General features: G+C 40.4%; 1 protein-coding gene across 2 annotated transcripts in view; it reads right to left on the reverse strand.

Moving 5' to 3' along the window:
• Nucleotides 1–10,260, reverse strand: part of PLAA (phospholipase A2 activating protein) — a 37,677-nt gene extending 27,417 nt beyond the window's left edge. Inside the window, exons 1-2 of one of the 2 annotated variants that reach the window (XM_063080540.1) lie at nt 9,864–9,941; nt 9,496–9,720 (exon numbers count right to left, since the gene is read on the reverse strand). Coding sequence is in view for 1 of the 2 variants with exons in the window: in XM_063080539.1 (XP_062936609.1) it covers nt 9,864–10,012 (149 nt within the window). In the remaining variant the exon portion in view is untranslated. Of the gene's footprint in view, nt 1–9,495; nt 9,721–9,863 lie in introns of both variants that reach the window. The other variant, XM_063080539.1, reaches the window with a different exon arrangement.
• Between the last annotated feature and the right edge of the window lie 3,094 nt (nt 10,261–13,354).

Consider the following 13,354-nt stretch of genomic DNA (forward strand, 5'->3'; position numbering starts at 1 on the left):
CCCATGATGGCAACCATGCACATGCAGCTTGAGCAGCTTACAAGCAGCTGCAGAAGCTAGGGTAGGCAAAAAGGATCCTGTCCTCCAAATACCAGCGATCCGTTCTCTTATCACTGATATTTGCTCTGATCACAGAAGTGCAAAGAGGCAGGTAGCCATTCCTGTTGCACCTCCCCTCATTGTTGTTGCACCTCTCCCCATGAAGTGACTTTCAGGGAATTTAAAGAGCCACTACCCATTTTACTCCCTTCCATTTTTCTCTTTTTCTTCTTTTGGGAGCCAGACAAAAAAGACTAAGACATTCAAAAGCAACTGTACATAGGGGTAAAATTACAAAGTGAATGTGCATTCCCAGGGAAAAGAGTAGGCTCAGAAAAGACCTAAGAAGACCCTAAATATATACCTCAGGCTAATCTTGGCACAGAGACACCCAAAAACAATCAAAAAAACAAAAAAATTTTTTTAAAAAGCATAACAAGAATTAGAAAACCCCAGGAACAGACAGAATCTGAATTCTAGTTACCATATTATTAGTTTCAATGTCGTTTTCAAAAACAAAATAAATCACAAGGCATACAAATGGACAGAAAAGTATGGCCTGTTCAAAAATAAATAATTAAATCAACAGAAATATCCCTGAAAATGATCTGATGGCAAATCTAGTGGACAAAGACTTAAAGTCTTACAGATGCTCAAAGAACTAAAAAAAAATGTGGAAAAAGTCAAGAAAACAATGTACCAACAAAATGGAAAGATCAATAAGGAGACAGAAAACGTAAACAGAAACCAAAAAGAAATTCTGGATCTGAAAAGTACATTAACTGAAATGAAAAATTCACTAGATGGATTCAAAGGCAGATTTGAGCAGGCAGAAGAAAGAATCAGCAAACTTTAAAATAGGACAATGAAAATTATAAAGTCTGAGAAACACAAAGAAAAAAAGTTAAAGAAAAGTGAACAGAGCCTAAGGGATTTGTGGGACATAATGAAGCAAACCAACATACACATCGTGGCAATCCCAGAAGAGAGTAAACAGAAAGAAAGGAGAAGAGAATATTTGAGGAAACAATAGCTAAAAACATCCCAAATTTGATGAAAGACATGAATATAAACATCCAAAGAAGCTCAACAAACTCCAGGAAGATAAACTCAGAGACCCACACCAAGACACACTATAATCAAACTTTAAAAAAGACAGAGACAAAGAGAAAATCTTAAAAGCAGTGAGAAGGAAGCAATTCAACAAGTACAAGAAATCCTTAAATAAGATAATTAACAGGTTTTTGATCAACAACTTTGGAGGCCAGAAGGCAATAGGCTGATATATTCAAAATGCTAAAAGAAAAAAAAAAGTCATCTTAAAAAAAAAATTTGTACCAGCCAGCCACCCAAAAAAAAAAAAAAAAAAAAAAGTCAGCCAAGAATCCAATACCCTGCAGAACCATCCTTCAAAAGTGACAGGAAAATTAAGACCTTCTCAAATAACAAAAGCTGAGGGAGTTTGTTACCACCAGACCTGTACTGCAAAAAATTCTTAAGGAAGTCTTGCAGGGTGAAATGAAAAAACACTAGATAGTAATTTGAAGATGAAGACATATGAAGAAATAAAGATCTTAATATTGGTAAATACATCTAGTAATACTGTAACAGTAGTTTGTAAACCTACCTTTTGTCTTCTGTATGATTTAAGAGACTAATACATTTTTAAAAAACAGTGTAAAGGCTTATATTATTGTAACTTTGGTTTATAACTCCACATTTTGTTCTCTACATAATTTAAGAGATTATGGGTTTAAAATAATTATTGGTTTATGTTTGGGGCACACAATGGATGAAGATGTAATTTTGTAAAAACAACTAAAAGCAGTGAGAATGTAGCTGTAGGAAGCAATTTTTGTATGTTATTGAAGTTAAACTGGTATAAATTTAAATTAGAGTGTTATAAATTTAGCATGTTAAATATAATCCCTACAGTTACTACAAAAAAAAGCTATATAATATATATGAAAGTTAATGAGAAAGGAATTTAAATATTTCACTACAAAAAATCAACTGAACACAAAAGAAAACGCTAATGCAGGAAATGAGAGTGGAAGAAAAAAGCAATAAGGCATATAAAAAACAAATACCAAATGGTACCAGTAATTACTTTAAATGTAAATGGATTAAACTCTCCAATCAAAAGACAGAGATTGAAAAAATGGATTTAAAAACATGATCCAACTATGTGCTGTCTACAAGAGACTCACCTTAGATCCAAAGCCACAAATACAATGAAAGTAGAAGAATGAAAAAGATATTCTATGAAAGTAGTAATCAAAGAGAGCAGGAGTAGATATACGTATATCAGACAAAATAGACTTTAAATCAAAAAAAGATAAGAAACAAAAGAGGATATTATATATTAATAAAAGATTCAACACAGCAAGAAGATAGAACAATTACAAACATTTACGCAACTAATAACAGACTATCAAAATATATGAAGCAAAAACTGACAGAGTTGAAGGAATAAGTACACTTCTACAATGAAAACTTCAATACCCCACTCTCAATAACAGATAGAATAAAAAAAGTATGGAAATAGAGGACTTAACACGATAATCCAACCAACTGAACAGAGACATATACAGAATACTTTACCCAAGAATGACAGATACCCACTGTGGAAAACAGTATGGTGATTCCTCAAAAAATCAAAAATAGAAATTAACATATGATCCAGCAATAACACTTCTGGGTATATTCCCTTTAGACATAAAAGCAGGATCTCAAAGAGATATTTGTACAATCATGTTCACATCAGCATTATTCACAACAGCTAAAATGTAAAAGCAACTCAAGTGTCTATCAATGCATGAATGGATAAAAAAAAAAAAGTATATACAAACAATGGAATTTTATTCATCCTTAGAAAAGAAAAAAATTCTGACATATGCTACAACATGGATGAAGTTTCAGGATATTAAGCTAAGTGAAATAAGCCAGTTTTCTAAATGGTAAATATTGTATGTGCCCACTTATATGAGGTACTTAGAGTAGTCAAAATCATAGATGGAAAGTAGAATGATGGTTGCCAGAGGCTATAGGGGGAGGGAAAAATGGGGAGTTATTGCTTTACTGAGTATAGAGTTTCAGTTTTACAAGATAAAAAGAGTTAGGAAGGTGGATGGTGGTGATGGTTCCACAACATTATAAACATATTTAATATCACTGAACTGTACATTTAAAAATAGTTAAGATGGTGAATTTTGTGTTATGTGTATTTTACCACAATAAAAAATTGGGAGGGGGGGCCGACCCTGTGGCTCACTCGGGAGAGTGCCGCACTGGGAGCGCAGCAGCGCTCTGGCCTCGGGTTCGGATCCTATATGGGGATGGCCGGTGCACTCACTGGCTGGGTGCACTCACTGGCTGAGCGCGGTGCGGACGACCCTGAGCCAAGGGTTGCGATCCCCTTACCGGTCACAAAAAAGACCAAAAAAAAAAAAAGAAAAAAAAAAAAATTGGGAGGGGAAGAGAAACAATTAGCAACTCTATTTACCTCTAGAAATAGGAACAAAGAGGAAGGAACTAGAATAAGGAAAATTAGTCAAAGTCTGAAGCTGAATCATACGAAAAAGTCTTCAAAGAAAGATATCCGGTAGTAGCTAATTTTAACTTGCCCACTTCATTGTAGTGAGTTTTGGGGGGATTTTTAAATGTGCTTTTGAAACCATTTTATCAATAAGCCCAGAAAACATTTAAAAATAGGACATGTTTAAAAATATGTAAACCACTAAATCTATGTATGTACCTTAGCTCTTTCCAGCATAGATGTTTGTGTGCATCTTCCCCAGTGGTTTCAAAGTTCTTAATGGAAGGGCCGCCCTGTGGCGCACTCGGGAGAGTGCAGCGCTGGGAGCGCAGCAGCGCTCCCACCGCAGGTTCGGATCCTATATAGGAATGGCCTGTGAGCTCACTGGCTGAGCGCGGTGCGGGCGACAACACACCAAGGGTTGCGATCCCCTTACCGGTCACAAAAAGACCAAAAAAAAAAAAAAAAAAAAAAAAAGTTCTTAATGGAAGAATCCATACCTGGTTCTTCTCCATATTCCCCAAGTCCCTAGCACAATATTTTATATGGTAAGCATTAAATATTTCTTGAATTGATGAAAAAATGGTTAAGGTATCAATTAAGGTATTAAGAAAAGGGGGGGGCAGGTAGACACACCAGCCAAACTGCCCCCTCTTGCCCCCAGCAAAAGTCTGAGGCTTTTTCTTCAGAATAGGTGAAAGTCTTTGAATGGAGGAACACAAAGATAGTTGAGTTTTGGAGTGTGAGGAATATGTACATTCATACTGGAACTCAAGACCACCAAAAATAAAATCCTGGAGGGCCAGGCCATCATCCTCTAGGCAGATAAGCCCAAAGAACTGGCCCCGCCAGATAAAAAAACCAAAACAAAACAGGAAAGCTCACCGCCAACAAGTAACACCCAGGAGCACAGAGATTCCCAGGAGCTTTTATAGGATAAGGATTACCATACATCTGAGGAAAGCCTCCAGCATGAAATAGTGACCAAAACAAATAAGGAGGAGAAAAAGCCAATTTGGAGGAAACAGAAAATCATCAACATCCTCAGAGATATAAGAGAAGATACTGCAACCATGAAACGAGGACATAATTTCACAAAAATCAAGGCAATCTCCTAGAAAGTATAGCCAGAGAGAAAGAAAGAGAGATTTTTTTTAATAGGGAAAAAAAAATTTAGAAAACAAGTTTATTATCTGAATAAAAACAGTTCCAGAAAAAAATGGAGAGGAAGAAACCAAACATTTAAAGAAAATTTCCAGACCTTATGAACATGAGTTTTCATATTAAAAGGGCTCACTAATGGCCCAGAACAATGGATGAAAATAGACTGTCTTCCAGAAAGAAAACTAATAATAATAGGCAAAAAATCAGAATGGCTTTAGACTTCTCAACAGTAACTCTAGATGATAGAATACAATGGAGCAATGGCTTCAAAATTCTGAAGAAAAATTATTTTGAAATTTGAATGCTACAATGATTCAAATTATCATTGCAATAGCAAGACAGAATAAAATCATCTTCAGACTTGCAAGGTCCTAATACGTTTATTATCGATGCACTGTATTTCAGGAAGCTCCTGGAGGATGTGCTCCAATAAGGCAACAATGAAGAAAACCAAGAAAGAGAAGGTTAAAGGATATTGATAACAGAAATCCAATATGAGAGGTCCAAAAAGGGAACTGCGGAGATGAGGGTGATGAGGAGATCTATTAGTTGTACACCAGGGGCAGATAGACCAGGTCACCAAGTTTTCATTGTCAAGAGTAAACTGTAAAATACCCAATGTGTCTAAATGTCTTAAGAGAGGATTTAGACAACTAACAAATAATTTGAAGCTGAATTAGTGAAAATACAGATAAAATTAAGCAAAAACCAAAAGCAAAACAATTATTAGCTACCGGGAGATCATAAAATAGTCGAGAAAAGGTTATCATAGTTAATTCCACAACTCAGGTGTAGATAGAATTACACATTAACAAAATACTGAGTCTAAATTAAGTTAAGCTACATTATAAGAATCAGAGCAGAGAAAGGATGCATGTGTGATGGGGGTGGGTTGAAGGCAGAAAGAGATAAATTCTCTTACTACATGGCAGAACTAATAGATAATGCCTAAAATAGAAATTTTTAAAATAAAAAAAAATTACAACACAGCATTTTATATACAGACATAGAACTCAAATATAAAAATAAGTACTCAGATGAAAAAATGTGCCTTTGAGACAGGGAAACAGGGGTGCAGGGGGAAGGGAATTGCTTTGACTTCTTAACAAACCCCACAAACCTATTTGACTAGAGACCCAAAGTGCTGAGTGTTTACATGAGGGAGAAGTCCCTTCAACCTTGGCATGGTTAAGGAAGATTTATCACATGATCTTAAATCTGAAGTTATGTCTTCAAATATGGATAGTTTTCAAAAGGCAAAGCAACATAATGGTAACGCTTTTGAAGGCTTACCTCATCTCTCCCAACCCAGAAGTCAATGACAGACTTAAGAAATCCAATTTAAGGGGCTTACAGTCAAGATGGCAGAATAGACAGTCCCCAGCGTCACTCTCTCCCACAAATCAACCAATTTACAACTATAAAAAAGCAACAACGGCCAAGCTGGGGCCGCTAGAATTCAGGAGAAGAAGAGGAGAGACCTACAGAGTGCATGAAGGCAGAAGAAGCTGCGATAAGAGAAATAAAAAAACAAGAAAAAACAGCTCTGACCATTTCGTGCCACAGCTGCTTTGAGGCTGGAGCTGCTAAGTGCATGGAGCAGGAGCTGGCAACAGTCGGAGCTGTGCCCTTCGGATGAAGTTGCTTGGAGGCACCAGGGGAGAAGAGGGCCTTGGCGACCCCCAGGCCAGCAAGACCACTAGTAGGGTTCCCGTGGACCCATATAGGACCAAGGAGCCACAACAACTGAAAAAAAGGAGCCACTCAGAGGCTGGTGAGTCATCACAAGGTACCGTTGCACAGCCTGTCCCATGGGAAGTACTTACAGCACAGGCGGTGGGGGAGATGGGCCCACCAGAGGAACGCTGGGGCACAGCAAGGACAGCTGACCAGCACCCCAATCAGCAAAGGACCACTCAGAGGAGACTGGTCAGGAATATAGAATTGCATGGAGTGCAGTTTGATGAAAAGACTCAGGCCCAGATCAGACATTCTACACAACCCCAGTGCACCCGCTCTCAGTAGAACCGGAAGTACCTATAAGGTCAACCATTAAAACCTGAGCTGCACAAAAAGCCTTCCCTAGGGAATCAGCAGCAAAGCAGCAATTTAGCTAAACTACACAGTTCAATTACTGGTTCCCACAGGAAGTTCCCCCATTTGAGAAGTAAGCAAAGGATCAAAAATTATTTCCGGCCCAGGCACACCGCCAACACCTGGGGCCCACCCAGGGGACTGAGGCATGGGGCCAAGGACCAAACCCCCCCCACAACCAGGCACACCGCCATCACCAAGGAACATGCCATAAACATCACTTCCATGTGGGTGGCCCACCACAGCCACCACAATATCCACAGCTGCCACGAAAGTGGCTAGACACCACAACCACCACACAGATGATCCACCAGCCACTGGAGTGCATTGACACAAGGAGAGTCACCAGCAGGGACCAAAGAAAAGAAGAGGATGTCTCTCTCCACAAAGCCCATTCCAGAGTGACAGAAAAAGCATCTGCTCTACGATAATATTGGGGGACGTGAACACACCTCTCAGCGTTGGACAGATTGTCTAGGCAACAAATCAACAGAGTAACCATTACTCTTTCAGTAGGAGAGAAGAAATCTAGGGTAATTAGAAGGGGGAGAGGGGAGGGAGAGAGGGATGGAGAGAAATTGGACAAGGGACATAAAAAACAAGTACGATTTGTAACAATATATTTGCTAGTAATATTGATTTGATCAACATACGTCAATGTTGAACCCCAAAAATGTTTAATCAATAATGATTCAATAAAAAAATTTTTTTTTAAAAGAAATCCAGTTTGAAGAAAAGAAATTTAGTTTGAAGCTAGCTTATAGAAGTCTGAAGCAGTTTGATCTTCATTGGCTCAGTTCAATGTACTCATACAACCAAAAAATGTCTCCATTCTGAGAGGTCTTCAAAAGGGCCAGAGACTTTGTGAGTTCTTAACCGGCTTTCGTGAAAGACTAGGCAGCTGGTTTAGCCCATCCTAGAATAGAATTATTTCTGCCTCCTAGAACTAAATTCCCCCAACATTTCCAGTCCATCCTTACACTTACTACCCTGATCCACAATCATATCAATAACATACATGGGAAAGCAAATTTCATTTACTACTTGGCTCCAAACATGTTAGGACACTTCATTAACTTTATTAATATACCATGAAATAAAAGGTGTTAATATGTCACTTGATCACTGTAAGTTGAATAAATATGTGAATAAATTTTGAAAGACAAAAAACAACATGAGTTAAATGAAAAGAACCAGTTTTCAAATAGAGGATCATTTCTGCCTAAAGTTCCTCAAGTTCCTGGTAAATGCAACCACTTCAGTGATTTAAACTCTTGTCAACCTAATACAGTCCTACAAAACATGTAAAAAGTTTAATGAACAGGGTTCAAATATTAAAACAGGCATCCTTTAGATACTCCGTACTGCAATATTTATATCCTATTGGGCATATGCTTCTACTGGACTCAGCTTTAAAGGTGCAAGCTTAATCAGTAATTACTCAAATACATAAAAGATAACATATCGGTGTACTAAATGGTTTGGGATATCACAGAATCTTAGAGTTAGTAGAGACTGTTAGAAGTCATCTCATTCAACACAATACAGAATTTGTTCTATAATGTCCCTAGACTAGGCTACCATCACTTGTTCACTAAACTACTGCGAAAGCTTCCAAACAGATCTACTTCCACACTTTTCCCTTTCTGATCATTCACCAGCAGCTAGCAGGAACTTCTCATCAGGTAAATCAGATCGTGCTGCTTTCTGCTTGAAACTATTTGAAGGATTCCACCCACAAACACCATGACATGGCTTCTGCCAGCCTCTTAGGCCTGCCGTCACCTCACAGCTCATTCCCTCTTGCCACACACAGAATTTGTGTTTGCTCCTCCTGCTCCGTAGGGTGCTCTTCCAATTCAACCCTCCCTATTCCTCCCTCCCAAGACCACCTCCATCCATCTCATGCTTCCGATGTCAGCTTTAAAAGCAAAGCAAAACAAAACACCTCCTCAGAGAGTCTTCCTTTTTTAACACCTGTCTCCACCTAATTCTATATCTGCTTGTTTTCATCTTAGGACATATGCCAATTTTAAATTATTTATTTATTTGGTTTTGATCCATCTTCCCCAGCAGACAGTAATAAAGCTCCATGAACACAGGGATCTTGTCTGTCTGCTTATTTCTCTCCCGGATCCCAAACAAATAGAAGGTACTCAATAGTTATCAACTGTATTTATCAATGGTCACCCAAACTCTGAAATCTCTAGTGAGGGGAGACTTACTAAATAGCAAAGTAATTAACCTCAATTTTTCTTCTTCTGAACTGAAATCTGTCCTCTGGGTCTTAAATTTCCTCCTACAACCAGCCAAATCAGGGCTGAGCCCTTGAACTTGATCAGGACTGGAGCTTAACCTTCTGGTTCTTAATCTTTTTGTGGGTTTGAGAACTTCAAAAAATAAATCTTTTGAAGGTAATGGGCTCTCTCCTCCCAAGAAAATAGCACATCCCCACACAGCAATAAAACATTTGAGGGGTTTCATCCCCTCCCCCCAAGACCATCACAGACCCCAAACTACAACTCTAACCTGGACAACAAGTCAATGCAACTTTCTGCAATGAAGTATTTGAGAACTAAGGTGGTCAAGAATAAAATTTCAGGGAAGACTACAGAGCAGCTTCTAAGGAAAAAAGGACGTGCCACATGCTTTCACATTACCTCACTTAGAGGGTGCATCTGGCATCGGTAAATATTGAAGTCTAAAAGAAACTTGGGAGATCATCGTTCAAAAACTGAAGCCCCAAAAAGTGAAGAGGTTCATGCAAGGTCACCCACTCGTTCCTGGTCAAGTTAGGAGAAGGCAGTTCTCTGGTCCCAAATTCCGATGCTCTGTCCACTCAAATCTCACTGGTTTCTTACACTGCGTCCCAAAGTGCCAGTACTCTGAGAATTGAGAGAAAGCGGGGAGCAGAGGGAAGGCCGGGAAGCGAGGGAAAGGGAAAGCTAGACAGGGAATGGTCACTCTCTTCCCACCGACCGGAATGGTTGCAACACAGCCGAGGAACAGCCCGACAAGCAACGCTTACCTGTCTGGGGCCCAGAGGCGGGTGGTGCGGTCTCGGGACACGGACACAAAGGCCCCCGGCGGATAGAGGCAGCACACCAGGCCCCGCACGTCCAGCTCGTGGCCCGGGAGCGAGCAGCTCAGCCGGTACCTGGCGGAACCGCTCGCCATGGCCGGTGTCGGTCGGGCGCCCAAGGCCCGGGCACCGCACTAGATCAGTCCCCAGTGGAGACTGGGCGTGCGCCGGACCGCTGCGGGAGAAGGGCCTACAGGTGAGGGGCGGCCGGAGACCGGAAGAGCCCGAGAGCCGGTACGGAAGGGCGGCGGGGAAGGGGCGCGCCCAGCGGGCCGGGTGACACAGCAACCCTGACAGACACGCCGGAATTCATCATCGGCCTCCGCCCGCCATGACGCAGAGCGTGTGCGCCCGACTACCAAGGCCGACGCGGAGCTGAGGTTCCCTTCCCTTCTGCGCTCTGGACCGCCAGCCGAGGAAGAGATAACGACTCCCGGCCCTTCTACCCGAGCGCCCGAGCCGCGGGTCCTTCTTTGCAAACCCGGGTCCTTTCCGAGTTCCGCTCCAGCCGTTTGTGGTAATTGGGGCAGCGGGCAAGGACTACAAATCCCACAATGCAGCGCGTCAGCAGGACGTGAGCGGTCGGCGCGCGGATTCTGGTTATTTTAAATCTGGCTCCACTCAGCCGAATGGTTGAGTGAGGTTGTTTGATGTTTTCTGTTAGGTCATCTTTGCCCCGTTTTCCTCAGTCTCCAGAGATTTTTTTACAAGCTGAACGTTTTTTTTTTAAACTAAAATGATAGAGCTTGAGGCCAAATTGGGAACTAGTAATCGCTTGCTTTCGTTTCAAGGTAATCCAATATCCTTGCCCTCTGTCATCAGATTTAGCAAATAAATGCGGTGGGCGACGTCCATTCTTTTAAAGTTTGCCTACCTTTCCTGGTGGTTTGTTAAAATGCACATTCTGATTCAGTAGGTCTGGGATGGAGTTGAGAATATATATTTTTAACAAACCCCTGCTTATAACTGCTTGCTAGTCATCATCGGACCACATTGAGCGCTAAAGTGTACATGATCTGGCTACATACTTTCAGTTTCCCTTCCACCCACTGTTTTCTCACATCCAACTCCACCTCTCCACAAACCCTTCTAAATTGCTAATTCCAATTCTCATTTTTCTGACTTTTCCCTTCTTGAAACTCCCACTTTAGGTTTGGCATCAGTACTCCCCTGGTTTGTTTCCTTGACCTAAGCCCTGAAATGTTGGCATTTTAATACCGCTTCTACCATCGTTCATTCTCTCTCTCTCTCTCTCTCTCTCTATCATCTCTATCTATCTATCTATCTATCTATCTATCTATCTATCTATCTATCTATCTATCTATCTATCTATTATTTACTGCTTTGCTTATTTCTAAAGCTGTATTCCCAGACTGAATTCTCCAAACTCCAGATCTGTATTTCGAGCTGTCTTTTAGAAATCTCTACCTAGTTGTGTTTTGCTTAAATTATTTCAACATTCTCTAGTCTTTCTGCCCCTACTCTCCAACCAATCCTACACATTAAAATAGGATTATCTTTCTAAAAACTGCATTTAATTCTGTTATTCCTCTACTCAGTAATCTCAGATGGCTTTCCATTCTTAGAGTACAACAGTATGCAAGACCTTTCACAGTCTCCCTAATCTGTTTTTTTTTTTTTTTTTTTTTTTTTTTTGTCTTTTTCGTGACCGGCACTCAGCCAGTGAGTGCACTGGTCATTCCCATGTAGGATCCGAACCCGCGGCGGGAGCGTTGCCGCGCTCCCAGCGCAGCACTCCACCGAGTGCGCCACGGGCTCGGCCCTCCCTAATCTGTTTTACTAGATTAATTTCCCTCTTTTACCTCCCTAGCCCCAGCCATATTGAATTTGTCACAATTCCCTGAACACATCATGCTGTTCATGTCTCCATGCTCTTTGTAAATGCTTTTTTTTTTAACCTAGAATGCAAACTTTCTCCGTTCCTCATATTTTGACACCAGTTTATCACCTGGATCTTCCTAGTAGTTTCTCTGTGGAACTAATGCAATTTTATTTATCTCCAATATAGTAATAATTGCATTCTAATATATTGATTTATGTGTCTGCCTTTTTCTCCAGACTAGATTTGCCTCAGGACCTTTCATTGTACTTGAACCTTAATTTCTAGTTTACTGCCTCATTTATAAAAGGCCCTCAGTAAATGTTTTCCAACTTCGTATAGTATTTAGTTTACAAAGCAATTTTCACATAGTCTCTCATTTCGTCCTGACAGTAACCCTGTACAGTAGGAAGTATTATCATCCTCATTTCACAGGTGAAGAATTTGCCTTGTTAAAAAAAGATTAATTGGGAGGCCATTAGGCTCTGAAGCCCAACTCAATGTAATCAGTAAAACAAGCTTAACTAATCAGAATTGCCCAGACTAATCTCTAACTCCCCAGTTAAACTTTCCACTTTAACCAATCAAATATATTTTCTTAGTCTTGCTTCCACCAACATCTTATAGGAGTTTTCCCCTCAAAAACCCTAGATGAAGCCAAAACCATTTGTGGTTTGGCCCAATTCATGAATCACTCTCTGCTCAAATAAACTCTAAAATTTTAATGTATGTACATTTATCTTTTTTTTGTATTGGTTATGAATATTCATGGAGTACAAAGCTGACCGTCACCACCTGTGCGTCACCACCTGTGCCCAAGATGTGATGGCTAGATCAATACTGGCAGCATGCCCATTACCACAAATTGCAATTACACCGTGTCCCCCACCCAGTTAATCCCTGACCTCCCTCTCCCTCCCCTTTCCCCCACTACACTTTGTATCCCTAGGTATGCTTTCTCCCTCTGCAAGTCCAACACACCACTGTGGTCTTTCTTTCCTTCCTTTTTTCTCTCTGAGCTCCCACTTATGAGTAGGACATGAGGTATTTTTCCCTCTGTGCCTGGATTATTTCACTCAACATTAAGTTTCCCCAAGCTCATCCATGTTATTGTGAATGGCAGAATTTCATTCTTTTTTATGGTCAAGTAGTATTCCGTGGTGTATATATACCACATTTTCCTATCCAGTGGTCCATTGATGAACATTTAGGTTGATTCCACATCCTGGCTATCATAAACAGAGCTGCGATGAACGTGGGAGTGCAAGTATCCCTTCAACATGATGATTTCCATTCCTTTTGATATATACCCAGAAGTGGTATTGCTGGATCATATGGTAGATCTATCTGTAGTTGTTTGAGATACCTCCATACTGTTTTCCATAGTAGCTGTACTAATTTACAGTCCCACTGATAGTGTAGGAGTGTTCCTTCTCTCCACATCCTCACCAGCATTTGTATTCTCAGTCTTTGATTATAGCCACTCTAACTAGGGTGAGATGATATCTCAATGTGGTTTTAGTTTGCATTTCCCTGATTAGTGATGTAGAGCATTTTCTCATGTACTTGGCCATTTTTACGTCTTCCTTTGAAAAAT

The sequence above is a fragment of the Cynocephalus volans genome, chromosome 16 (assembly GCF_027409185.1).
Source record: "Cynocephalus volans isolate mCynVol1 chromosome 16, mCynVol1.pri, whole genome shotgun sequence".
Lineage (NCBI taxonomy): Eukaryota > Metazoa > Chordata > Mammalia > Dermoptera > Cynocephalidae > Cynocephalus > Cynocephalus volans.